The sequence below is a fragment of the Ambystoma mexicanum genome, chromosome 2q (genome assembly GCF_040938575.1).
Source record: "Ambystoma mexicanum isolate Mex_15411 chromosome 2q, UKY_AmexF1_1, whole genome shotgun sequence".
Classification (NCBI taxonomy): Eukaryota; Metazoa; Chordata; class Amphibia; order Caudata; family Ambystomatidae; genus Ambystoma; species Ambystoma mexicanum.
The window spans coordinates 1,438,756,017-1,438,783,906 of NC_090924.1; the positions used below are offsets into that span (position 1 = coordinate 1,438,756,017).

General features: G+C 45.3%; 1 protein-coding gene across 2 annotated transcripts in view; it reads left to right on the forward strand.

Annotated features, from left to right (window-relative positions):
- The window catches only part of LOC138570243 (uncharacterized), a 205,309-nt gene that overhangs the window by 157,436 nt on the left and 19,983 nt on the right, over window positions 1-27,890 (forward strand). For both annotated transcript variants that reach the window (XM_069648991.1, XM_069648992.1), the window contains one exon: window positions 5,123-5,253. In XM_069648991.1, the coding sequence (XP_069505092.1) occupies window positions 5,123-5,253 (131 nt within the window). The remainder of the gene's footprint in view (window positions 1-5,122; window positions 5,254-27,890) is intronic.

The following is a 27,890-nucleotide window of genomic DNA, read 5'->3' on the forward strand; positions in this document are numbered from 1 at the left end:
GGTCTACAACAACCATTGGCTGACGGATACTTTCTGACGCAGACTTTGCCATCTTGGCCTATTATGCCATCAGATCATTGAAGTCACTTGGATTCATCCGACTCAGCAAAAAGCAGAGGAATTAACAGCAGCTCCGAGGTGGCGACTAGTTTCCTTTACCAGCAGATTTCTGGATAGTGTTTTTCTTCCGGTCCTCTTAGCCCTCACAAAGTCACGTGATGACCACTGCGCACCTTCTGAAGGAATCCTCATGTGAGGGTCTTGCATGGTCATTCAAGGAAGATGCAACAGAAGATCGTTGACACTGCGCATGAAGATCGCAGAGGTGTGGTGGCTACACAAATACAGGAACACCGAGTGTTTCCTGTCCTTAGACACAATGGCGGAGTAAAAGGTAGAGGCTTACCATGCATGGCAATGCACTTCAAAGCCTGACAAGTCGGCTCCATTATTAAGCTACTGAGGCCATATAGAGTGAGATGACTGTTCATCTCTGCAGACCACTGAAGGAGGGCGAATATCTGCTAGTACTGATAGATGGAACATTCCAGATTCCACGTAGTACGAGTAACGTCCCCAAACTCTGCCTCGGTGGCACCTAGTCTACTGGATGACTGGTTCCGCGAGTGGCATTCCCAGCATTATACCATCACACAATGGAGAACACTTCAATGGACGTGAGTTTTGGTGGTTCACACGGAATATGGAATTTGAACACAGGAAGATGACTAAACTATTGCGTCATGCAAATGGCACGGTGGGAAGGTTTATGGACAATATCAAGAGGTTTGTTCAACACTGCAAGGCCCATGCCATGTCGCTGAGTCAAGTGATTTGCTCCATGGTTCGTGACTATCGCAATTCATCCCACGGCACTGCTGGGATGTGCCCGCAGACCTGATGCTAGGGTGAAAATACCACTCAGGGTTACCCTGCCTGCTTCCGAACTAACCAGAGTACCATAGCGTGGTGGTGGAAAGAGACTGCAGATGCAAGGAACAGATGACAGGAGACGTCATGCTAGAAAGGTCCTGTCTACAGATGGGAGACATGATGTTCACATGTAAGTACTAAGCAAGGAGACCTGACTGCAGTGTTGGCTCGTCACACTTGAAATAACAAATCGTGGTGATTTAAACATCTGCTCAGGTTAATCCACTTTAGATTGCTCAAAAACCAGCAGTCACAAAACCACTCATCCAATTATTCTTTTCACAGAAAATAGGCACGGAAACATTTTCTAGGTGTGTCCAAGACAGGTCGCTTATTGGCTCCTTTCATGTCCAATGTGTAGACAGAGGTTCTCCAAGCAAATTCCTGCTTCCCAAATACCAGAAACTAAGACAACTGTACAACTGGAAACTTTGGCAACTACCACTGGACCCAATTGCTGGAACATCCCGAGTTCAGTTAACTGGATCTCAACCTTTCCAGCAAGAGTCCATTCCCTACAGAACCCGTACACATGAATTCCGGTCCAAACCCTGCCATGCAAAACCACCCAATAGGAAAACCCTCTGGTTCACCTTAAGTCCTACAGCTGACGAATTGGGAAAAAAAGAAAATTTGCACAGATATGGCAAATATTACAGGTAGCCCAATACTGTAGAACACTCATTTATGATTTTAAAAAAATGATTGTTGTCAGAAGGTGTTCGTAGCTTCTGCGCACTAGTAGAAACTGACGCTTCCGCACACTAGAGGGAACTGACGCGACACTCTTTTCGCTCTTCGTAGCTTCTGCACACTAGAACAAATGGACAAAGACGCTCTTTTGGCTCTTCGTAGCTTCCGCACACTAGAAGAAACTGATGCAGACACTATTTTCGCTCTTCGTAGCTTCTGCACACTAGAACAAAAGGACAAAGACACTCTTTTGGCTCTTTGTAGCTCTGCACACTAGAACAAATGGACAAAGACACTCTTTTGGCTCTTCGTAACTTCCGCACACTAGAGGAAACTGATGAAGACACTCTTTTCGCTCTTCGTAGCTTCTGCACACTACAACAAAAGGACAAAGACACTCTTTTGGGTCTTTGTAGCTCTGCACACTAGAACAAATGGACAAAGACACTCTTTTGGCTCTTCGTAACTTCCGCACACTAGAGGAAACTGATGAAGACACTCTTTTCGCTCTTCGTAGCTTCTGCACACTAGAACAAAAGGACAAAGACACTCTTTTGGGTCTTTGTAGCTTCCGCACACTAGAAGAAACTGATGCAGACACTATTTTCGCTCTTTGTAGCTTCTGCACACTAGAACACAAGGACAAAGACACTTTTTTGGCTCTTCGTAGCTTCTGCACACCAGAAGAAACTGACGAAGACACACTTTTGGCTCTTCGTAGCTTCCGCACACTGGAACAAACGGACGAAGACACTCTTTTGGCTCTTTGTAGCTTCTGCACACCAGAAGAAACTGACGAAGACACACTTTTGGCTCTTCGTAGCTTCCGCACACTGGAACAAACGGACGAAGACACTCTTTTGGCTCTTTGTAGCTTCTGCACACCAGAAGAAACTGACGAAGACACACTTTTGGCTCTTCGTAGCTTCCGCACACTGGAACAAACGGACGAAGACACTCTTTTGGCTCTTTGTAGCTTCTGCACACCAGAAGAAACTGACGAAGACACACTTTTGGCTCTTCGTAGCTTCCGCACACTGGAACAAACGGACGAAGACACTCTTTTGGCTCTTTGTAGCTTCTGCACACCAGAAGAAACTGACGAAGACACACTTTTGGCTCTTTGTAGCTCTGCACACTAGAACAAAAGGACAAAGACACTTTTTTGGCTCTTCGTAGCTTCCGCACACTGGAACAAACGGACAAAGACACTCTTTTGGCTCTTTGTAGCTTGTGCACACTAGAAGAAACAAATGAAGACACTCTTTTGGCTCATCCCAGCCCCTTTTCAACATACTCAATCATTTCATCATCACAGACTCAGCGATGACCTTTTGTCCTATTTTCCACCAAGCCTGAGTTGACATTCCATGATGGAGCAAGTGCTGCAACCAACGTTCAACCTTCCATTACAGCAACCAACTTTCAGCTCGACCATGTATTGCACCAGTTTAGCTTTCATGGTCTGGTGGCTTTCAGCAAAGTATATGGCGCTGTGATTTGTTAGGTTTTCTCCCGGTGCGACTAGATCTCAGGCTGGCATTACTTTGGCATTCCCTAGTACTTATTGGCCGCCTGAGAAAGCCAAAGCCAATTTAAGATCCTAACTTTAAACAGTCAAGCCATTTGTGGCAAAGGACACCAATGTCTCTAAGATAAGTTTACACGTTAATGGACACACATCAAAATACTCCAGTGCACTATTTCTATTCACATTGAAAATATCGAAGACACATCAGCGTTTCCACCTCTTTTCCATCAATAGCGCCTCGGATCCTCCACCAATTTAAAGGCGAGAACATTTAAAAAAAACAACAGATTAAAAACTGTTTAAGACATTGCTCTTTCCTTAAGAAAATGCTACAACCAGGAGTTATCATTTGAGTTCCTCCGCGATGTGCAGTAGAAAGCAGAATCCGCATTTCATCATTTGTGAATAGTAAAATAACGCATGCATGAAATAATGGCGCGTATTTCTGGCGACCGGATCGCTGAAGATGTCTGACCTTAGTCCTCTTTGTCGGAATGCCACTTTCAGAGATGTCTTAAAGTGAAATGATCCTTTATAATTAAGGCTTCTGGTTTTATGGTATTTATTTTTCTGCCATTTCTGTCTGTGTTTATTCATATTTATTTTTTTGTCAAATAAAAAGATCATTTGCAACAAGTATTTTTCTGCATTTATTCTAATTAAAAGATGCATTTATTAAAGAACACACGCAGCCATATAGGAAAGAAATGCTAGCTCCATTTTTTCTGTTGCAACAAACGGTTGCTCCTGTGACTGCTGCTGCCTTAAGATATACACTGTCCGCAATTTGAAGTACTTTAATGCTATTTTTATACAACATTTACACTGTCCATGCTGCCAGTCTGCAATGCGATTGGCCGGCGATGTATGCGTGACATCATAGAGAACCAGACAGAAAGACCTGTTTTTCCAATTTTTTTCAATTTTTTCCCATTTTTATAAATAAATACAGACAGAAAGCAGATTGATTTCCGTCTGTTTATGTGTAAAAATCAGTAAAAACGGAAAACTGGAAGCCTTATTTATAATACTAAAAATTCCACCCCTTTGCCATATTATTTCCATGTATTCATCTGCAACATTAACTGTTCAAAGTTGAACACTGATTTGCTGGCACCAGTAGTATCCTTACTAGGGGCCTCATCCCGAGTTGGGCAGTATCCCGGCGGTAAAACTGCCAGGATACCGCTGGGGCTATTAGCGTTACTGCCAAACCACCTGGTGGTATAAGCACCGGATCACAGGTTTGGTGGAGGGGTAATTCCCCACTCCCTTTTGGGCACAATGCGGAATTGTCGCCGCTACCACAGTCGGCGGTATTAGCGTGCTGTAATAGCACCGGAAATCGGCAAATTCGTGGCAGATTTACCCTCAGCTCTGGGCTCGGGGTGAATCCTGCCAAACCCGTGATTTGGCAGACCCTTAATTTCAGCGATAATATCGTTACTGCTGCATTTAAGGGTTACCGCTAAACTCGTGATGTAAGTATAGTGAAGTATGGGTGCTGCACTGTGATGGTTAAACACTTCCTCATTGCAGGAAGCATTTTCCATTGACTTTTGTTAGAGGCGTGCCGACAGTGAGGAAGGACTACACCGTTAGAGGTGTGCCGACGCTGAGGAAGGACTACATCCTGCAGTGGGCTGGGAGAGTTTGAATAATGTAATAACTGAAATGACATATTATTGCAGCTTTGAGCAAATTGGAGCCGATTCTGGAAGCAAGTTGTTTTTTCAGGAGAAACGGCACCACATTGCAGTCAGTGCAGATCCCTCCCCTAAAGAGTGTACCTGCGGTGGCCTGGCCACCTGCCGCAGGTTAATCAAGGGCCAACGTCACTAGTACTGGTGTCTGCGGCAGAACGCCTATGCCTACAGGGTAGAAACTGATGGTTGAATCTGTGTTATGCAGCGTTATTTTCAGTCACACTAACTGTTCTCATTTGACCCCCTTTTCTGTCCCCAGACTTTCACAGGATTGGCCTGATTCTTGGTGGCGTCTTTGGCGCGCTCATCATCTTCTCCTCCCCCATCTGGTGGTGCATCAATAAGTATGTGAATCCCGATGGCGCCAACATGCGTGTTCCAAAGTCTCTGGTGAGTGGCACACGCGGGCTCCTTTTCTTAATGCATGCATGCACTCCTGCTCTGTGTTCGTGTTGTATGCACGTGCGCCTTGCATGTTTTCTCTCTGCATGGATATTTCACCTTTGCATTTTGCTTTCTCATTTTTCCAGCATAGAATTGATTTGCTTGCCCTTGCCAGTGACTCCTTGCCCTCAATGGTTTCTTTGGTGTGGCAGAGAAGGGGTGAGAACTCTCCCTCCCACAGCCTTCTCCCTATTTCCTCCCATTCCTTTGGGAAGCCTGCAGAAAACCAGGCATACAAACTTTTATCTGTCCTAAGGTGACTGTAACAAAACCAAAGAGGTGATGGCTGAAAAGTTTTGAATTCATTTTAAACTCCATCATTGCTCTGGTCCTGCGGTGAGACACCTTCCTTTCAGCTAATTTATTGGACCCCGTTCCCCTCCTTCCCTTCCTTTTATTGCAACACTACTTGAAGCTATGGGAAAGCGCTGCACCTTTTACTGTTGTGCTGAGCACAGATGCCAACATGTTCCCCTTGCAGGACAGTGTGTGCGAGGCGATCAGGAAGACTATGAATAGTCTCCAGGGCAGTGGCACAGGGGAGAAGAAGCGAAAGTGACCACTTCCGGCAAAAAGCTTCTGTATTTAGTTTGCAAGCGATCGATTCTAGGGGTTAACTCAACTTAATGTTGACTTGAAAAGCAGGGGTATTGAAAGGTGGCCTCCAGTAGAATGGTGACCACACTAGAAACAGCTTCACTACCAGAACCAGGATATTGGAAGCCAAACTGAAATTGAAATGGACCCACAAGTCGAAGTACTTCTTGAAACTGATGGTTTGGCAACATAGGAAGGTGAAGGCTCTTTGAAACAAAATGGACCCACTAAGGAACACTGCTTTCTAATTTACAGCCTCAAAAAGACATTACTTCTCCTCACCTCCAAGATCAGCTTTTGTATATTTTCTTTAATAATTATTTTTTATGAAGAAACCAAACCAAATTAATTAGAAGTCAACTATCGTAACCTTGATAAAGCAACTAAGTGCGAAACACCTGTCGGCTGCATTCATGTTAAAAAATGATTAATGTTTTTTTTTGTGCACAGTTGTATTTAAAAATGATGCTAATCCAGGAATCTTGATATTAGTGAATCAGACACATGTAACAATTAATTAGAAAGTTTGCTCATAAATAACTTTTCTCAGTGCGGACTTGATTGACTACAAAAGTAACAGTTCTAACAGTACTTATTCTAAGCAAAATCCTTTGCATGGTACGGGATTAAAATCCATTTCTAGTTTTTAAAGCTTGTCAAGGGTAGTCGCCACGAACCCTTGCCTACGCCTACGCGCAGCCACAGCAGCAACATACATCTAAAATACAACCTTTAGGTAAAACCAGAGGAGAAGCGCATCTGAAAGAAAGGGATATAACCTGTCACTCTCAGGAGCCGTGTGCACTCTCCCATGAAAGGAGCCCAACCCCACAGCACAAACAGGCATCACCATTACCTGCACCTAAACGCCTGATCCTTTCCTCCAGGTCGGCCATCATAGGGTCAGGCAGGACCATGATTGGTCAGTCCTGACCATATGATCCTTACTGAGGTCTCCTAGCGCAGGCATCTCTGTACCTGGCATCCAAGTCTAACTGCATGCCTGCTTGGCCCTGGTAGGTCCCAGGAGCCATCCATGCAGAACTGCCATGCGCATTCGGCTTCCCTCACCTGCCCAATCACTGAGCATTGCACATTTGAGACCGCCAACTTTCTTGTTTCTTTTTAGTTTCCCCATATCTTTCCTCCTTGGTCGCCTTTTGTTCTCCTCCTTCGGCCCCCCGTTCCTAATCTCTTTTCCTTTTGGCAATGCCTTGTCCTCCCTGCGGCTTCTCTTATTTTTGTTCTATCTCGCGACTGGCTCCCAATCACTGGAATATTCTCCCTCTTTATTTACGTTCTATTTATTCTCTGTCTCTCTTTAAATCTCATCTTCTGTCGTCCTGGTTTATCATCATTAATTATTGACCTTCATTGGACCGCACTGTTTTTGTTAAGATCTTCGGCTTAAAGTGCTTTAAACGCTGAATAAAATACAAATACAATGTCGGGATGCTTAGGGCCCTATGAATTCTTTTTTAAATTGCATTTGTTGGTCACCCAGGGCACTGAACTGCATTGCATTCTTCCCTGTATTACACCTGTGCTCCCACAGGGCCCCTCAATCCCACTTTGCTCCTTGCCTACCATGTGCCTACCAATCCTTTTCCTTGCTGTTCTTTCCCATTCGCTCTCTCACAGCTTCCAACTACTCCTCCACGCTCTTTCCTACACTTGATACCCCCCTACGCCTGTCTCCCCATTCTTCACCCAAATGCCATCAGGCCGCGCCTCTCTCACCCATCCCACTCATGCCATCCCCTCTATCCATGAAACTATCTCCTCTAACTCTGCTCCCCCCATTGACTCCTCCCATAATCTCTGAAATGCCCAATCCCTCTACTAAAGAATTCCCTTCTCCCAAATACGTTTGATTCCCATCACCCCACACTCTCAGTGAATGTTGTCTCTGAAACCTGGATTCCCACCCATGACACTGGCCCTCTAGCAATCTTTCACACCAACTTTGATGATTTTTCTCACTGCCTTCACCTCCACCAAACTGGGGGTGATGTTGGTTTTATTATCAGCAAGGGCACACCGTCGCCCCTCTTACTCTCCTCTGATTGCACTCCCTCACGCTTTGAGCACATCTCTGCCCAACTCCTCACTCTCACCCATTTTTCCACACCCTCTCGTCTACCGCCCACCAGGCACTCTCCGCTGTCTCTTCTCTGGTGCAGACCCTTTAATTGAAACCCTCCCAGCTGATGTCCCTGCCACCATTATGGGTGAATGCAACCTGTGTAATATGACTAAGGCCCATCAGCTCCAACTTTACTCCACACTCTGACGTATCACCAGTGAACAAACATAAACTTCCAACCCACATTCAAGGCAACTCTCTCTGACCACTCATTCACTTCACCATCTCTATTGCCCCACTTACCCTTAACCCTTCTTCATCTATCCCTGAACAAAAATGCAAACCCAACTCCAAGTCCCCCTACCTCATCCAAGTCAAATTCTCACTCCGAGCTCTCTCTATCCTCCACTTGCCTCTCCATTGAACTCAAACCATCATCAAATTCCCGTCTGCACTGCCTACTCACTTTGATGATCCCTATGCTCCTTCGCCCCATCCTGCCCGCGCCCACAGCCATGGACCATTCTAGCCATGCAACTGCTGAGAACAACCCGCCATTGCTTACGCTGCTGACGCGATCAGCAATCCCCACTCTCATCACTGCCTGCAAGGACTCGCTGACGCAGCCAGATCCTCCTGATCTCATTTCCTCTCATGCAACCTCACACGCTTTCCCTGTTCCTCCATGCCATGCTAGCCCCCCACAAAGAATGCTCTATTTTCTCCTCTCTCCACCAATGATTTAGTCTACTTCCCTAATAAAACAAAAATAATATAGCACGCCATGCCCACCTTTCTATCTTTCACACTCCCTCCCTCATTCTACCCGACATCCATCTTCCCTGCACTATCCCCACAATGCCATTTCTGCACCCGAACTCACTCACTAAATGTCTACTCAACCTCTGCTTGGCCAAGCTATCCTGTGCTCCATCTGACCCGTCTCTCCACAAGCTATTAAGAAACAAGCACCAATCACTGCCTCCCACATCGCTGCCTTATTCAACCTATCCCTCTCCACTGACATCTGCCTTGTCTGGCACTCAACACCCTTAGTCGTACCGTTCTTCAAGGACCCAAGTGCCAATGGCAGCAACCCCTTATGTTACAGAGCTATCGCTCTCATTCCCTACGACGCTCAAATTCTCAAAGTACACTCACTACTTTACAGCCCCCCAATCTGGAGTCCGATCCAAACACTGCACTGAGACTGCACTGATCCATGTCCCCAAATCTCTAAACACTGCCCACCACTCGTAGGTCTCTTCCATCCTCATTCTTCTGTATCTCTCCGCTGGCTTTGACATTAGGCTCACCCATCCCTCCCCCAAACACTTTCCTTCCTTGGTATCAAGGACTGTGTACTTGATTGGGTCCCTTGCTCTCTCTCTGAGCACTCATTCTCAATCACATGCGAATCCAGCACCTCCTCCCATGGATGTTCCTCAAGGATCACCCTTAGGCCCACTCCTCTTCACCGTACACTCCTGCTACTCGTCTATAAATCCATCCATGGCCTTGCCCCACTACCTTGCATTGAACTGTACTGTCCCACTCATACTCTGCGCAACCTATCAGTCCACCCCCCTGCAGTGCCTCCTGCCACTTTCACTCCTTTTCCCTATTTGCCCCCGCCACTGGACCACTCTCCCCCAGCCATCGAAGGGGTCTCTTCAGTGGACCTCGTCAAAACGAGTCTGAAACTCCTCCTGCTAGCGATGGTAGAATACAGCATAATCCCCAAGTCCACCCTATCCAAAATAAGTGACCAGCCCCCCCCCTCTTCTGCATTCTGCCCTCGGCTCCACTCTGCGTAGATTGTAAGTATCTACGTATTGGCATGAGCCTCTCGGTGTTAACAATATTATGTCCTCGAGTCCCCACACCTGGTTTATCTTCCCACTTTTACCCCATCCTCACCTGCTACAATTCCTTCAAGCCAACAAGGTTTTTTGTGTGAAGGCACCTTAGGACTACCCCACTCCGCATTACTAACTTCCATGTAATTCATTTCTCCCTGACATGACACCCTGTTAGTCAATAAATACAAATACATTAGTTCTCAAGTATCCCCCATTGTACATTAGAAGGCTACATGGGGGTTTGTGATCATGTAGAGGCAGGAGGCCTCAAGCGGAGAGCCGTTATAGGGTTGTGAAACTCTTTGGTGTCGTGTAATATCCTTTTTATGTAAAATTGGGGTATTTATTTCTTGTTGTATATTGTTGTCAGTCCCTTACCCCAAATCCTAGGTGCCATTTCTTCCCACACAGTTATCATTTCCCATAGCTTTCTTTCTAATTCTATTTTTTTTCTCGTTTTTATTCTAGCTGCCATCATCTTTCCTTCTAGCTGCCATCATCTTTCATGCTAGCTGCCATCATCTTTAATTCTAGCTGCCATCATCATTAATTCTAGCTGCCATCACCTTTCATTCTAGCTACCATCACCTTTCATTCTAGCTGCCGTCAGCGTTCATTCTAGCTAACGTCGTCTTTCATGCTAACTCCCATCATCTTTCATGCTAGCTGCCATCAGCTTTCATTGTAGCTGCCATCATCTTCCATTCTAGCTGCCATCATCTTTCATTCTAGCTACCATCACCTTTCATTCTAACTGCCGTCAGCGTTCATTCTAGCTGCCCTCATCTTTCATGCTAGCTGGCGTCAGCTTTCATTGTAGCTGCCATCATCTTCCATTCTAGCTGCCATTATCTTTCATTCTAGCTGCCATCACCTTTCATTCTAGATACCATCACCTTTCATTCTAGCTGCCGTCAGCGTTCATTCTAGCTGCCATCATCTTTCATTGTAGCTGCCATCAGCTTTCATTCTAGCTGTCACCATCTTTCATTCTAGCTGCCATCAGCTTTCATTCTAGCTGCCATCACCTTTCATTCTAGCTGCCATCACCTTTCATTCTAGCTGCCATCATCGTTCACTCTAGACACCATCATCTTTCATTCTAGCTTCCATCACCTTTCATTCTAGCTGCCGTCATCTTTTCTTCTAGCTGCCGTCATCTTTCCTTTTAGCTGCCATCACCTTTCATTCTAGCTGCCATCATCTTTCATTCTAGCTGTCATCATCTTTTCTTCTAGCTGTCATCATCTTTCATTCTGTCTGCCATCATCTTTCATTCTAGCTGTCAACACCTTTCATTCTAGCTGCCATCATCTTTACTTCTAGCTGTCATCATCTTTTCTTCTAGCTGTCATCATCTTTCATTCTAGCTGTCATCACCTTTCATTCTAGCTGCCATCATCTTTCCTTCTAGCTGCCACCATCTTTCATTCTAGCTGCCATCACCTTTCATTCTGGCTGCCACCACCTTTTATTCTGGCGGCCATCATCTTTCATTCTAGCTGCCATCATCTTTTCTTCTAGCTGCCATCATCTTTCATTCTAGCTGTCATCATCTTTTCTTCTAGCTGTCAACACCTTTCATTCTAGCTGCCATCATCTTTACTTCTAGCTTTCATCAGCTTTTCTTCTAGCTGTCATCATCTTTCATTCTATCTGCCATCACCTTTCATTCTAGCTGCCATCATCTTTTCTTCTAGCTGCCATCATCTTTTCTTCTAGCTGCCATCACCTTTCATTCTAGCTGCCATCACCTTTCATTCTAGCTGCCATCATCCTTCCTTCTAGCTGCCATCATCTTTTCTTCTAGCTGCCATCACTTTTCATTTTAGCTGCCATCATATTTTATTCTAGCTGCCATCATCTTTCATTCTAGCTGCCATCACCTTTCCTTCTAGCAGCCATCATCTTTTCTTCTAGCTGTCATCATCTTTCATTCTAGCTGCCATCACCTTTCTTCTAGCTGCCATCATCCTTCCTTCTAGCTGCCATCATCTTTTCTACTAGCAGCCATCACCTTTCATTCTAGCTGCCATCATCTTTCCTTCTAGCTGCGATCTTCTTTTCTTCTAGCTGCCATCACCTTTCATTCTAGCTGCCATCACCATTCATTCTAGCTGCCATCATCCTTCCTTCTAGCTGCCATAATCCTTCCTTCTAGCTGCCATCACTTTTCATTTTAGCTGCCATCATATTTTATTCTAGCTGCCATCATCTTTCATTCTAGCTGCCATCATCTTTCCTTCCAGCTGCCATCATCTATTCTTCTAGCTGCCATCACCTTTCATTCTATCTGCCATCATCCTTCCTTCTAGCTCCCATCATCTTTTCTTCTAGCTGCCATCACCTTTTATTTTAGATGCCATCATATTTTATTCTAGCTGCCATCATCTTTCATGCTAGCTGCCATCCTCTTTCACTCTAGCTGCCATCACCTTTCATTCTAGCTGCCATCACCTTTCATTCTAGCTGCCATCACCTTTCATTCGAGCTGACATCTCCTTTCATTCTAGCTGCCATAATCCTTCCTTCTAGCTGCCATCATCTTTTCTTCTAGCTGCCACCATCTTTCATTCTAGCTGCCATAACCTTTCTTCTAGCTGCCATCATCCTTCCTTCTAGCTGCCATCACCTTTCATTCTAGCTGCCATCACCTTTCATTCTAGCTGACATCACCTTTCATTCTAGCTGCCATCGCCTTTCATTCTAGCTGCCATCCTCTTTCACTCTAGCTGCCATCACATTTCATGCTAGCTGCCATCGCCTTTCATTCTAGCTGCCATCACATTTCATTCTAGCTGCCATCCTCTTTCACTCTAGCTGCCATCACCTTTCATTCTAGCTGCCATCACCTTTCATTCTAGCTGAAATCACCTTTCATTCTAGCTGCCATCATCTTTCCTTCTAGCTGTCATCAACTTTCTTCTAGCTGCAATCATCGTTCATTCTAGCTGCCTTCACCTTTCATTCTAGCTACCATCACCTTTCATTCTAGCTACCATCACCTTTCATTATAACAGCCGTCATCTTTCATGCTAGCTGCCATCATCTTTCATGCCTGCTGTCATTATCTTTCATTCTAGCTGCCATCATCTTTCCTTCTAGCTGTCAACACCTTTCATTCTAGCTGCCATCATCTTTACTTCTAGCTGTCATCATCTTTTCTTCTAGCTGTCATCATCTTTCATTCTAGCTGTCATCACCTTTCATTCTAGCTGCCATCATCTTTCCTTCTAGCTGCCACCATCTTTCATTCTAGCTGCCATCACCTTTCATTCTGGCTGCCACCACCTTTCATTCCGGCGGCCATCATCTTTCATTCTAGCTGCCATCATCTTTTCTTCTAGCTGCCATCATCTTTCATTCTAGCTGTCATCATCTTTTCTTTTAGCTGTCATCATCTTTCATTCTATCTTCCATCATCTATCATTCTAGCTGTCAACACCTTTCATTCTAGCTGCCATCATCTTTACTTCTAGCTGTCATCAGCTTTTCTTCTAGCTGTCATCATCTTTTCTTCTAGCTGCCATCACCTTTCATTCTAGCTCCCATCACCTTTCATTCTAGCTGCCATCATCCTTCCTTCTAGCTGCCATCATCTTTTCTTCTAGCTGCCATCACTTTTCATTTTAGCTGCCATCATATTTTATTCTAGCTGCCATCATCTTTCATTCTAGCTGCCATCATCTTTCCTTCTAGCAGCCATCATCTTTTCTTCTAGCTGTCATCATCTTTCATTCTAGCTGCCATCACCTTTCTTCTAGCTGCCATCATCCTTCCTTCTAGCTGCCATCATCTTTTCTACTAGCAGCCATCACCTTTCATTCTAGCTGCCATCATCTTTCCTTCTAGCTGCGATCTTCTTTTCTTCTAGCTGCCATCACCTTTCATTCTAGCTGCCATCACCATTCATTCTAGCTGCCATCATCCTTCCTTCTAGCTGCCATCATCCTTCCTTCTAGCTGCCATCACTTTTCATTTTAGCTGCCATCATATTTTATTCTAGCTGCCATCATCTTTCATTCTAGCTGCCATCATCTTTCCTTCCAGCTGCCATCATCTATTCTTCTAGCTGCCATCACCTTTCATTCTATCTGCCATCATCCTTCCTTCTAGCTCCCATCATCTTTTCTTCTAGCTGCCATCACCTTTCATTTTTAGATGCCATCATATTTTATTCTAGCTGCCATCATCGTTTCTTCTAGCTGCCACCATCTTTCATTCTAGCTGCCATAACCTTTCTTCTAGCTGCCATCATCCTTCCTTCTAGCTGCCATCACATTTCATTCTAGCTGCCATCACCTTTCATTCTAGCTGACATCACCTTTCATTCTAGCTGCCATCGCCTTTCATTCTAGCTGCCATCCTCTTTCACTTTAGCTGCCATCACATTTCATGCTAGCTGCCATCGCCTTTCATTCTATCTGCCATCACATTTCATTCTAGCTGCCATCCTCTTTCACTCTAGCTGCCATCACCTTTCATTCTAGCTGCCATCACCTTTCATTCTAGCTGACATCACCTTTCATTCTAGCTGCCATCATCTTTCCTTCTAGCTGCCATCATCTTTTCTTCTAGCTGCCATCATCTTTCCTTTTAGCTGCCATCACCTTTCATTCTAGCCGCCAACATCTTTCCTTCTAGCTGCCATCATCTTTTCTTCTAGCTGCCATCACCTTTCATTCTAGCTGCCATCATCTTTCCTTCTAGCTGCCATCATCTTTCCTTCTAGCTGCCATCACCTTTCATTCTAGCTGCCATCATCTTTCCTTCTAGCTGCCATCATCTTTCCTTTTAGCTGCCATCACCTTTCATTCTAGCTGCCATCATCTTTCCTCCTAGCTGCCATCATCGTTTCTTCTAGCTGCCATCATCTTTCCTTTTAGCTGCCATCACCTTTCATTCTAGGTGCCATCCTCTTTCCTTCTAGCTGCCACCATCTTTTCTTCTATCTGCCATCATCTTTCCTTTTAACTGCCATCACCTTTCATTCTAGCTGCCATCATCTTTCCTTCTAGCTGCCATCATCTTTTCTTCTAGCTGCCATCATCTTTCCTTCTAGCTGCCATCATCTTTTCTTCTAGCTGCCATCACCTTTCATTCTAGCTGCCATCATCTTTCCTTCTAGCTGCCATCATCTTTCCTTTTAGCTGTCATCACCTTTCATTCTAGCTGCCATAATCTTTCCTTCTAGCTGCTATCATCTTTTCTTCTAGCTGCCATCATCTTTCCTTTTAGCTGCCATCATCTTTCCTTCTAGCTGCCATCATCTTTCCTTCTAGCTGCCATCATCTTTTCTTCTAGCTGCCATCATCTTTTCTTTTAGCTACCATCACCTTTCATTCTAGCTGCCATCATCTTTCCTTCTAGCTGCCATCATCTTTTCTTCTAGCTGCCATCATCTTTTCTTCTAGCTGCCATCATCTTTTCTTCTAGCTGCCATCACCTTTCCTTTTCGCTGCCATCACCTTTCATTCTAGCTACCATCATCTTTCCTTCTAGCTGCCGTCATCTTTTCTTCTAGCTGCCGTCATCTTTCCTTTTAGCTGCCGTCACCTTTCATTCTAGCTGCCATCACCTTTCATTCTAGCTGCCATCATCTTTCATGCTAGCTGCCATCATCTTTCCTTTTCGCTGCCATCACCTTTCCTTTTAGCTGCCATAATCTTTCATGCTAGCTGCTATCACCTTTCCTTTTAGCTGCCATCATCTTTCATTCTAGCTGCCATCAACTTCCATGCCTGCTGCCATCGCCTTTCATTCTAGCTGCCATCACCTTTCATTCTAGCTGCATCATCTTTCCTTTTAGCTGCCATCACCTTTCATTTAGCTGCCATCATCTTTCATCCTAGCTACAATCACCTTTCCTTTTAGCTGCCATCACCTTTCATTCTAGCTACCGTCAGCATTCATTCTAGCTGCCGTCAGCGTTCATTCTGGCTGCCATCATCTTTCCTTTTAGCTGCCATCACCTTTCATTCTAGCTGCCATCAACTTCCATGTCTGCTGCCATCGCCTTTCATTCTAGCTGCCATCACCTTTCATTCTAGCTGCCATCACCTTTCATTCATTCTAGCTGCCATCATCTTTCATGCTAGCTGCCATCATCTTTCCTTTTCGCTGCCATCACCTTTCCTTTTAGCTGCCATAATCTTTCATGCTAGCTGCTATCACCTTTCCTTTTAGCTGCCATCATCTTTCATTCTAGCTGCCATCAACTTCCATGCCTGCTGCCATCGCCTTTCATTCTAGCTGCCATCACCTTTCATTCTAGCTGCATCATCTTTCCTTTTAGCTGCCATCACCTTTCATTTAGCTGCCATCATCTTTCATCCTAGCTACAATCACCTTTCCTTTTAGCTGCCATCACCTTTCATTCTAGCTACCGTCAGCATTCATTCTAGCTGCCGTCAGCGTTCATTCTGGCTGCCATCATCTTTCCTTTTAGCTGCCATCACCTTTCATTCTAGCTGCCATCAACTTCCATGTCTGCTGCCATCGCCTTTCATTCTAGCTGCCATCACCTTTCATTCTAGCTGCCATCACCTTTCATTCTAGCTGCCGTCAGCGTTCATTCTAGCTGCCATCATCTTTCCTTTTAGCTGCCATCACCTTTCATTCTAGCTGCCATCCCCTTTCATTCTAGCTGCCATCCACTTTCATTCTAGCTGCCATCACCTTTCATTCTAGCTGCCATCAACTTCCATGCCTGCTGCCATCGCCTTTCATTCTAGCTGCCATCGCCTTTCATTCTAGCTGCCATCATCTTTCCTTCTAGCTGCCATCATCTTTCCTTCTAGCTGCCATCATCTTTCCTTTTAGCTGCCATCACCTTTCATTCTAGCTGCCATCATCTTTCCTTCTAGCTGCCATCATCTTTTCTTCTAGCTGCCATCACCTTTCCTTTTAGCTGCCATCACCTTTCCTTTTAGCTGCCATCACCTTTCATTCTAGCTGCCATCATCTTTCCTTCTAGCTGCCATCATCTTTTCTTCTAGCTGCCATCATCTTTCCTTCTAGCTGCCGTCATCTTTTCTTCTAGTTGCCGTCATCTTTCCTTTTAGCTGCCGTCACCCTTCCTTTTAGCTGCCGTCACCTATCATTCTAGCTGCCATCACCTTTCATTCTAGCTGCCATCACCTTTCATGCTATCTGCCATCACCTTTCATTCTAGTTGCCATCATCTTTCCTTTTAGCTGCCATCACCTTTCCTTTTAGCTGTCATCATCTTTCATGCTAGCTGCCATCACCTTTCCTTTTAGCTGCCATCATCTTTCATTCTAGCTGCCATCAAATTCCATGCCTGCTGCCATCGCCTTTCATTCTAGCTGCCATCAACTTTCATTCTAGCTGCCATCATCTTTCATGCTAGCTGCCATCATCTTTCATTCTAGCTGCCATCACCTTTCCTTTTAGCTGCCATCACCTTTCCTTTTAGCTGCCATCATCTTTCATGCTAGCTGCCATCACTTTTCCTTTTAGCTGCCATCATCTTTCATTCTAGCTGCCATCAAATTCCATGCCTGCTGCCATCGCCTTTCATTCTAGCTGCCATCACCTTTCATTCTAGCTGCCATCATCTTTCCTTTTAGCTGCCATCACCTTTCATTCTAGCTGCCATCATCTTTCATTCTAGCTGCCATCACCTTTCCTTTTAGCTGCCATCACCTTTCATTCTAGCTGCCGTCAGCGTTCATTCTAGCTGCCGTCAGCGTTCATTCTAGCTGCCATCACCTTTCCTTTTAGCTGCCATTACCTTTCATTCTAGCTGCCATCAACTTCCATGTCTGCTGCCATCGCCTTTCATTCTAGCTGCCATCACCTTTCATTCTAGCTGCCATCACCTTTCATTCTAACTGAAGTCAGAGTTCGTTCTAGCTGCCATCATCTTTCCTTTTAGCTGCCATCACCTTTCATTCTAGCTGCCATCACTTTTCATTCTAGCTGCCATCAACTTCCATGCCTGCTGCCATCGCCTTTCATTCTAGCTGCCATCGCCTTTCATTCTAGCTGCCATCATCTTTCCTTCTAGCTGCCATCATCTTTTCTTCTAGCTGCCATCATCTTTCCTTTTAGCTGCCATCACCTTTCATTCTAGCTGCCATCATCTTTCCTTCTAGCTGCCATCATCTTTTCTTCTAGCTGCCATCACCTTTCCTTTTAGCTGCCATCACCTTTCCTTTTAGCTGCCATCACCTTTCATTCTAGCTGCCATCACCTTTCATTCTAGCTGCCATCATCTTTCCTTCTAGCTCCCATCACCTTTCATTCTAGCTGCCATCACCTTCCCTTCTATCTGCCATCACCTTTCATTCTAGCTGCCATCATCTTTCCTTCTAGCTGCCATCATCTTTCATTCTAGCTGCCATCATCGTTCCTTCTAGCTGCCATCATCTTTATTTCTAACTGCCATCATCGTTCCTTCTAGCTGCCATCACCTTTCATTCTAGCTGCCATCATCTTTCCTTCTCGCTGCCATCATCTTTCCTTTTAGCTGCCATCACCTTTCATTCTAGCTGCCTTCATCTTTCCTTCTAGCTGCCATCATCTTTTCTTCTAGATGCCATCATCTTTCCTTTTAGCTGCCATCACCTTTCTTTCTAGCTGCCATCATCTTTCCTTCTAGCTGTCGTAATCTTTCCCTCTAGCTGCCGTCATTTTTTCTTCTAGCTGCCATCATCTGTCCTTTTAGCTGCCATCACCTTTCCTTTTAGCTGCCATCACATTTCATTCTAGCTGCCATCACCTTTCTTTTTAGCTGCCATCACCTTTTCTTTTAGCTGCCATCACCTTTCATTCTAACTGCCATCACCTTTCCTTTTAGCTGCCATCACCTTTCATGCTAGCTGCCATCAACTTCCATGCCTGCTGCCATCGCCTTTCATTCTAGCTGCCATCGCCTTTCATTCTAGCTGCCATCGCCTTTCATTCTAGCTGCCATCATCTTTCCTTCTAGCTGCCATCATCTTTCCTTCTAGCTGCCATCATCTTTCCTTTTAGCTGCCATCACCTTTCATTCTAGCTGCCATCATCTTTCCTTCTAGCTGCCATCACCTTTTCTTCTAGCTGCCATCACCTTTCCTTTTAGCTCCCATCACCTTTCCTTTTAGCTGCCATCACCTTTCATTCTAGCTGCCATCATCTTTCCTTCTAGCTGCCATCATCTTTTCTTCTAGCTGCCATCATCTTTCCTTCTAGCTGCGGTCATCTTTTCTTCTAGTTGCCGTCATCTTTCCTTTTAGCTGCCGTCACCTTTCCTTTTAGCTGCCATCACCTATCATTCTAGCTGCCATCACCTTTCATTCTAGCTGCCATCACCTTTCATGCTAGCTGCCATCACCTTTCATTCTAGTTGCCATCATCTTTCCTTTTAGCTGCCATCACCTTTCCTTTTAGCTGTCATCATCTTTCATGCTTGCTGCCATCACCTTTCCTTTTAGCTGCCATCATCTTTCATTCTAGCTGCCATCAAATTCCATGCCTGCTGCCATCGCCTTTCATTCTAGCTGCCATCACCTTTCATTCTAGCTGCCATCATCTTTCACCTTTCCTTTTAGCTGCCATCACCTTTCCTTTTAGCTGCCATCACCTATCATTCTAGCTGCCATCACCTTTCATTCTAGCTGCCATCATCTTTCATGCTAGCTGCCATCATCTTTCATTCTAGTTGCCATCACCTTTCCTTTTAGCTGCCATCACCTTTCCTTTTAGCTGCCATCATCTTTCATGCTAGCTGCCATCACCTTTCCTTTTAGCTGCCATCATCTTTCATTCTTGCTGCCATCAAATTCCATGCCTGCTGCCATCGCCTTTCATTCTAGCTGCCATCACCTTTCATTCTAGCTGCCATCATCTTTCCTTTTAGCTGCCATCACCTTTCTTTCTAGCTGCCATCATCTTTCATTCTAGCTGCCATCACCTTTCCTTTTAGCTGCCATCACCTTTCATTCTAGCTGCCGTCAGCGTTCATTCTAGCTGCCGTCAGCGTTCATTCTAGCTGCCATCACCTTTCCTTTTAGCTGCCATTACCTTTCATTCTAGCTGCCATCAACTTCCATGTCTGCTGCCATCGCCTTTCATTCTAGCTGCCATCACCTTTCATTCTAGATGCCGTCAGAGTTCATTCTAGCTGCCATCATCTTTCCTTTTAGCTGCCATCACCTTTCATTCTAGCTGCCATCACCTTTCATTCTAGCTGCCATCAACTTCCATGCCTGCTGCCATCGCCTTTCATTCTAGCTGCCATCGCCTTTCATTCTAGCTGCCATCATCTTTCCTTCTAGCTGCCATCATCTTTTCTTCTAGCTGCCATCATCTTTCCTTTTAGCTGCCATCATCTTTCCTTCTAGCTGCCATCATCTTTTCTTCTAGCTGCCATCACCTTTCCTTTTAGCTGCCAACACCTTTCCTTTTAGCTGCCATCACCTTTCATTCTAGCTGCCATCAACTTTCCTTCTAGCTGCCATCACCTTTCATTCTAGCTGCCATTACCTTTCCTTCTATCTGCCATCACCTTTCATTCTAGCTGCCATCATCGTTCCTTCTAGCTGCCATCATCTTTCCTTCTAGCTGCCATCATCGTTCCTTCTAGCTGCCATCACCTTTCCTTCTAACTGCCATCATCGTTCCTTCTAGCTGCCATCACCTTTCATTCTAGCTGCCATCATCTTTCCTTCTCGCTGCCATCATCTTTCCTTTTAGCTGCCATCACCTTTCATTCTAGCTGCCTTCACCTTTCATTCTAGCTGCCATCACCTTTCATTCTAGCTGCCATCATCTTTCCTTCTAGCTGCCATCATCTTTACTTCTAGATGCCATCATCTTTCCTTTTAGCTGCCATCACCTTTCTTTCTAGCTGCCATCATCTTTCCTTCTAGCTGTCGTAATCTTTCCTTCTAGCTGCCGTAATTTTTTCTTCTAGCTGCCATCATCTGTCCTTTTAGCTGCCATCACCTTTCCTTTTAGCTGCCATCACATTTCATTCTAGCTGCCATCACCTTTCTTTTTAGCTGCCATCACCTTTTCTTTTAGCTGCCATCACCTTTCATTCTAACTGCCATCACCTTTCCTTTTAGCTGCCATCACCTTTCATGCTAGCTGCCATCAACTTCCATGCCTGCTCCCATCGCCTTTCATTCTAGCTGCCATCACCTTTCATTCTAGCTGCCATCATCTTTCCTTTTAGCTGCCATCACCTTTCATTCTAGCTGCCATCATCTTTCATTCTAGCTGCCATCACCTTTCATTCTAGCTGCCATCAACTTCCATGCTTGCTGCCATAGCCTTTCATTCTAGCTGCCATCACCTTTCATTCTAGCTGCTGTCAGCGTTCATTCTAGCTGCCATCATCTTTCCTTTTAGCTGCCATCACCTTTTATTCTAGCTGCCATCACCTTTCATTCTAGCAGCCATCAACTTCCATGCCTGCTGCCATCGCCTTTCATTCTAGCTGCCATCACCTTTCATTCTAGCTGCCGTCACCTTTCATTCTAGCTGCCGTCACCTTTCATTCTAGCTGCCATCGCCTTTCATTCTAGCTGCCATCACCTTTCACTCTAGCTGCCATCATCTTTCCTTTTAGCTGCCATCACCTTTCCTTTTAGCTGCCATCACCTTTCCTTTTAGCTGCCATCACCTTTCATTCTAGCTGCCGTCATCTTTCATTCTTGCTGCCATCATCTCTTTCTAGCTGCCATCACCTTTCATTCTAGCTGCCATCGCCTTTCATTCTAGCTGCCATCACCTTTCACTCTAGCTGCCATCATCTTTCCTTTTAGCTGCCATCACCTTTCCTTCTAGCTGCCATCACCTTTCCTTTTAGCTGCCAACACCTTTCCTTTTAGCTGCCATCACCTTTCATTCTAGCTGCCATCATCTTTCCTTCTAGCTGCCATCACCTTTCATTCTAGCTGCCATCACCTTTCCTTTTAGCTGCCATCATCTTTCATTCTTGCTGCCATCAAATTCCATGCCTGCTGCCATCGCCTTTCATTCGAGCTGCCATCACCTTTCATTGTAGCTGCCATCATCTTTCCTTTTAGCTGCCATCACCTTTCTTTCTAGCTGCCATCATCTTTCATTCTAGCTGCCATCACCTTTCCTTTTAGCTGCCATCACCTTTCATTCTAGCTGCCGTCAGCGTTCATTCTAGCTGCCGTCAGCGTTCATTCTAGCTGCCATCACCTTTCCTTTTAGCTGCCATTACCTTTCATTCTAGCTGCCATCAACTTCCATGTCTGCTGCCATCGCCTTTCATTCTAGCTGCCATCACCTTTCATTCTAGCTGCCATCACCTTTCATTCTAGCTGCCGTCAGAGTTCATTCTAGCTGCCATCATCTTTCCTTTTAGCTGCCATCACCTTTCATTCTAGCTGCCATCACCTTTCATTCTAGCTGCCATCAACTTCCATGCCTGCTGCCATCACCTTTCATTCTAGCTGCCATCGCCTTTCCTTCTAGCTGCCATCATCTTTCCTTCTAGCTGCCATCATCTTTTCTTCTAGCTGCCATCATCTTTCCTTTTAGCTGCCATCATCTTTCCTTCTAGCTGCCATCATCTTTCCTTCTAGCTGCCATCACCTTTCATTCTAGCTGCCATCACCTTTCCTTCTATCTGCCATCACCTTTCATTCTAGCTGCCATCACCTTTCCTTCTAGCTGCCATCATCTTTCATTCTAGCTGCCATCATCTTTCCTTCTAGCTGCCATCATCGTTCCTTCTAGCTGCCATCATCTTTCCTTCTAGCTGCCATCACCTTTCCTTCTAGCTGCCATCATCGTTCCTTCTAGCTGCCATCACCTTTCATTCTAGCTGCCATCATCTTTCCTTCTCGCTGCCATCATCTTTCCTTTTAGCTGCCATCACCTTTCATTCTAGCTGCCTTCACCTTTCATTCTAGCTGCCATCACCTTTCATTCTAGCTGCCATCATCTTTCCTTCTAGCTGCCATCATCTTTACTTCTAGATGCCATCATCTTTCCTTTTAGCTGCCATCACCTTTCTTTCTAGCTGCCATCATCTTTCCTTCTAACTGTCGTAATCTTTCCTTCTAGCTGCCGTAATTTTTTCTTCTAGCTGCCATCATCTGTCCTTTTAGCTGCCATCACCTTTCCTTTTAGCTGCCATCACATTTCATTCTAGCTGCCATCACCTTTCTTTTTAGCTGCCATCACCTTTTCTTTTAGCTGCCATCACCTTTCATTCTAACAGCCATCACCTTCCCTTTTAGCTGCCATCACCTTTCATGTTAGCTGCCATCAGCTTCCATGCCTGCTCCCATCGCCTTTCATTCTAGCTGCCATCACCTTTCATTCTAGCTGCCATCATCTTTCCTTTTAGCTGCCATCACCTTTCATTCTAGCCTCCATCATCTTTCATTCTAGCTGCCATCACCTTTCATTCTAGCTGCCATCAACTTCCATGCCTGCTGCCATAGCCTTTCATTCTAGCTGCCATCACCTTTCATTCTAGCTGCTGTCAGCGTTCATTCTAGCTGCCATCATCTTTCCTTTTAGCTGCCATCACCTTTTATTCTAGCTGCCATCACCTTTCATTCTAGCAGCCATCAACTTCCATGCCTGCTGCCATCGCCTTTCATTCTAGCTGCCATCACCTTTCATTCTAGCTGCCGTCACCTTTCATTCTAGCTGCCGTCACCTTTCATTCTAGCTGCCATCGCCTTTCATTCTAGCTGCCATCACCTTTCACTCTAGCTGCCATCACCTTTCCTTTTAGCTGCCATCACCTTTCCTTTTAGCTGCCATCACCTTTCATTCTAGCTGCCGTCATCTTTCATTCTTGCTGCCATCATCTCTTTCTAGCTGCCATCACCTTTCATTCTAGCTGCCATCGCCTTTCATTCTAGCTGCCATCACCTTTCACTCTAGCTGCCATCATCTTTCCTTTTAGCTGCCATCACCTTTCCTTCTAGCTGCCATCACCTTTCCTTTTAGCTGCCAACACCTTTCCTTTTAGCTGCCATCACCTTTCATTCTAGCTGCCATCATCTTTCCTTCTAGCTGCCATCACCTTTCATTCTAGCTGCCATCACCTTTCCTTCTATCTGCCATCACCTTTCATTCTAGCTGCCATCACCTTTCCTTCTAGCTGCCATCATCTTTCATTCTAGCTGCCATCATCTTTCCCTCTAGCTGCCATCATCGTTCCTTCTAGCTGCCATCATCTTTCCTTCTAGCTGCCATCATCGTTCCTTCCAGCTGCATCACCTTTCCTTCTAGCTGCCATCATCGTTCCTTCTAGCTGCCATCACCTTTCATTCTAGCTGCCATCATCTTTCCGTCTCGCTGCCATCCTCTTTCCTTTTAGCTGCCATCACCTTTCATTCTAGCTGCCTTCACCTTTCATTCTAGCTGCCATCACCTTTCATTCTAGCTGCCATCATCTTTCCTTCTAGCTGCCATCATCTTTTCTTCTAGATGCCATCATCTTTCCTTTTAGCTGTCATCACCTTTCTTTCTAGCTGCCATCATCTTTCCTTCTAGCTGTCGTAATCTTTCCTTCTAGCTGCCGTAATTTTTTCTTCTAGCTGCCATCATCTGTCCTTTTAGCTGCCATCACATTTCTTTTTAGCTGCCATCACATTTCATTCTAGCTGCCATCACCTTTCTTTTTAGCTGCCATCACCTTTTCTTTTAACTGCCATCACCTTTCATTCTAACTGCCATCACCTTTCCTTTTAGCTGCCATCACCTTTCATGCTAGCTGCCATCAACTTCCATGCCTGCTCCCATCGCCGTTCATTCTAGCTGCCATCACCTTTCATTCTAGCTGCCATCATCTTTCCTTTTAGCTGCCATCACCTTTCATTCTAGCTGCCATCACCTTTCATTCTAGCTGCCATCAACTTCCATGCCTGCTGCCATAGCCTTTCATTCTAGCTGCCATCACCTTTCATTCTAGCTGCTGTCAGCGTTCATTCTAGCTGCCATCATCTTTCCTTTTAGCTGCCATCACCTTTCATTCTAGCTGCCATCACCTTTCATTCTAGCAGCCATCAACTTCCATGCCTGCTGCCATCGCCTTTCATTCTAGCTGCCATCACCTTTCATTCTAGCTGCCGTCACCTTTCATTCTAGCTGCCGTCACCTTTCATTCTAGCTGCCATCGCCTTTCATTCTAGCTGCCATCACCTTTCACTCTAGCTGCCATCATCTTTCCTTTTAGCTGCCATCACCTTTCCTTTTAGCTGCCATCATCTTTCCTTTTAGCTGCCATCACCTTTCATTCTAGCTGCCATCACCTTTCATTCTAGCAGCCATCAACTTCCATGCCTGCTGCCATCGCCTTTCATTCTAGCTGCCATCACCTTTCATTCTAGCTGCCGTCACCTTTCATTCTAGCTGCCGTCACCTTTCATTCTAGCTGCCATCGCCTTTCATTCTAGCTGCCATCACCTTTCACTCTAGCTGCCATCATCTTTCCTTTTAGCTGCCATCACCTTTCCTTTTAGCTGCCATCACCTTTCCTTTTAGCTGCCATCACCTTTCATTCTAGCTGCCATCATCTCTTTCTAGCTGCCATCACCTTTTCTTCTAGCTCTGCAGTTTTTTACCGATTCTCTACTTCCCTATCCCTTTCCGTTCCTATTCAGATACTTCTCTGGGCATTTTGTTTGCATGTTACCCTTCTTTTGGGCTCCAGTCCTGTTCTCGTCCTTCTCTTCTGCCTTTCCTTATTTTATCAGGCTCCCTAGCCATGCCCGTTCCACGCGGCAGAGCCTCTCTTGTGCGAGCAAACGGCCGCGGCCCAACGTGTGCTGGGGCTATGCTGGGGGATTGTGACATAGGTGCCTGCTGTAGTAGGTTTTTGCAGTCGCCCAGTTGAGATCTTTCCATATTACAAGCAAGATGCAACGTTACAATGTAATTGTGATAGAGGAGTTCATGAATTTTTCGATGAGAGGCAATTTCACGCAAGTCGGCTTTTTGGCAGCCCCTCATCTCCAATTCTCTCGTGTCATTTTCTTTCCACATTCATTATTTTTTCTTTTTTCCCTTCACCTTTTCTTTTATTGTGCCTTTTTGTAATTTCATCTTCAATTTCTATGCATCTGTGTGATTTCTTTCTACTTAATTCTGCTTCCACTTTCTCTCATTTTCTCTTCCTCTTTTCTTGCCACCTGTTTTCATCTCCCTTACAGCGGCTCTTCTTTTCGTGCAGTTGGCTATCAGTTTCATTGCTTTGCTCTTAACCCGTTTTCACACACTTTTATTTATAGCTCTGTCCGGGATTTCTACCTTCTTTCTTTTTCCCTTTCATGTTTCCTTGCATCCAACACCTCAACCCCGCCCTGCTTCAAAGAGGATCTCCTGGTTAAAGAAGCAGCTCTGGGGGAGCACCAGCTATTCAGTTCTGAAGCTGCCTCTGGGTGTTGTGGCATCAGTAGTTGGCTATAGACCCCACTTGAGGGGAGGGACTGGGATTATAGGTTCTGAAGACTGAGTTAAAGGCCTGAGCACAGCGAGGACGTTTAATGGGGTATACATCTGCAGGTATATAGACGTTGTCAGTTCAAAAATCACGCTGAATGGATGCAGAGAATTGACAGCAGGTACTCTCCGCCCTGCTGGTAGTCTTGGAAAGTAGTATAACACAATATGTAAGCTGTATCGGTTTGTATAGCCTGCAGATTGCCCAATGAGAATTCTTTTCACAAATTCCAAGGCTTTTAATTAAGCAATAGGCCCCAAGCAGGGGGGCATTACCACTTCAGGTAATTCCTCGGGCCCATAGTTAATGAAGACCCCCGGGCATTACCTGAGGTGGTAATGCCCCCCCTGCAAGGGGCCTATTGCTATTAGTACCCAGGCCAATAAGACCGGGGACTAAAAGCATTGTTCTCTCTGTTACGAAACGCTCTGGCGGACTGTCCTTACATCTTTAAAAACACCACTCCGGACGCGGAGCGTTGCAGAGTGTTTGCAGAGTGTTCCATCTGCTGAAACCTCCTGTTCTTGGAGCTGCGTTGCCCCATGTTTGGAGACTCTGGAGAGTCTGTCTTCAGTGACTGTCATTACATATTTAAAAACACCACTCCAGACGCGGAGCGTTGCAGAGTGTTTGCAGAGTGTTTCATCTGCTGAAATCTGCAGAGTGTTCGTAGGAGGGTAAGCGACACCTGCAACACCTGCTTGACTCTGCGGCCCACGAAGGCATTTTACCTGACCAAATGGAATCAGACCTGAATGGTCCACCACGTACAAGGAGCCAGGTACGCCTTAACACCCTTAATGATAAAGCGATGATAATGGACACCCCAGCAGGCACTGTCGGCGAAACCGTGGCGGCCGCAAGGGCATTGCTGCCACTTTGCCAAACCGGCAAGTTCATAACAAGCAGCAACAGCGACATGGATCTAAGGGATATAAAGGGAGCTGAGGCCCAAATCTATTTAGCCTTGCTCCCCGTTTCACTCACTTGTAATCTTCCATCAATATTGAGCCAGGATCCCGCTTGCGATCGGGCGCTGCAGCTGCTCGGTGCAGTGGAAAGCTGTCCATCGAGGGAGCTACCTCTGAACTTGCGGAACCCGACGCTGAACCCGTTGCCATAGCGACAAAAACAAATCCGAACTGCACTTTGAAAACACGACCCGATAACCGAGCAGATGCTAAACTACAAAAGAGGATAGCACCTTAAAGAAGTTACTCAAATTCTGATGCCAGAACGTTAAAATGGCACTTTGAAGCAAAAGTCATTCCTTGCCTTTTTCCCTCAAAATCTAAAGGACTGTTCAAATACCAAACCAATGAAGAAATCAGATGACAACTGCAGGATCTTCTGTCTAGTACATCAACTCTTTGTGAAAAGACTGAATCTCCAAGGAACTTGGCACATCTTCAGCTTGAGAGAAATCTTGCGCTGAATCGCACATCACACGAAAACGCCTCTATAAGTGTGACTGGAATAACTGGAGACATGTCAAAAATACACTAGAACCGGAAGAAGGAGAGCTAGCTCAACACAACGCAAAAGAAGCTTGTACAGTGCGAGAATAATCAGAGCAACCCTTCTCTTC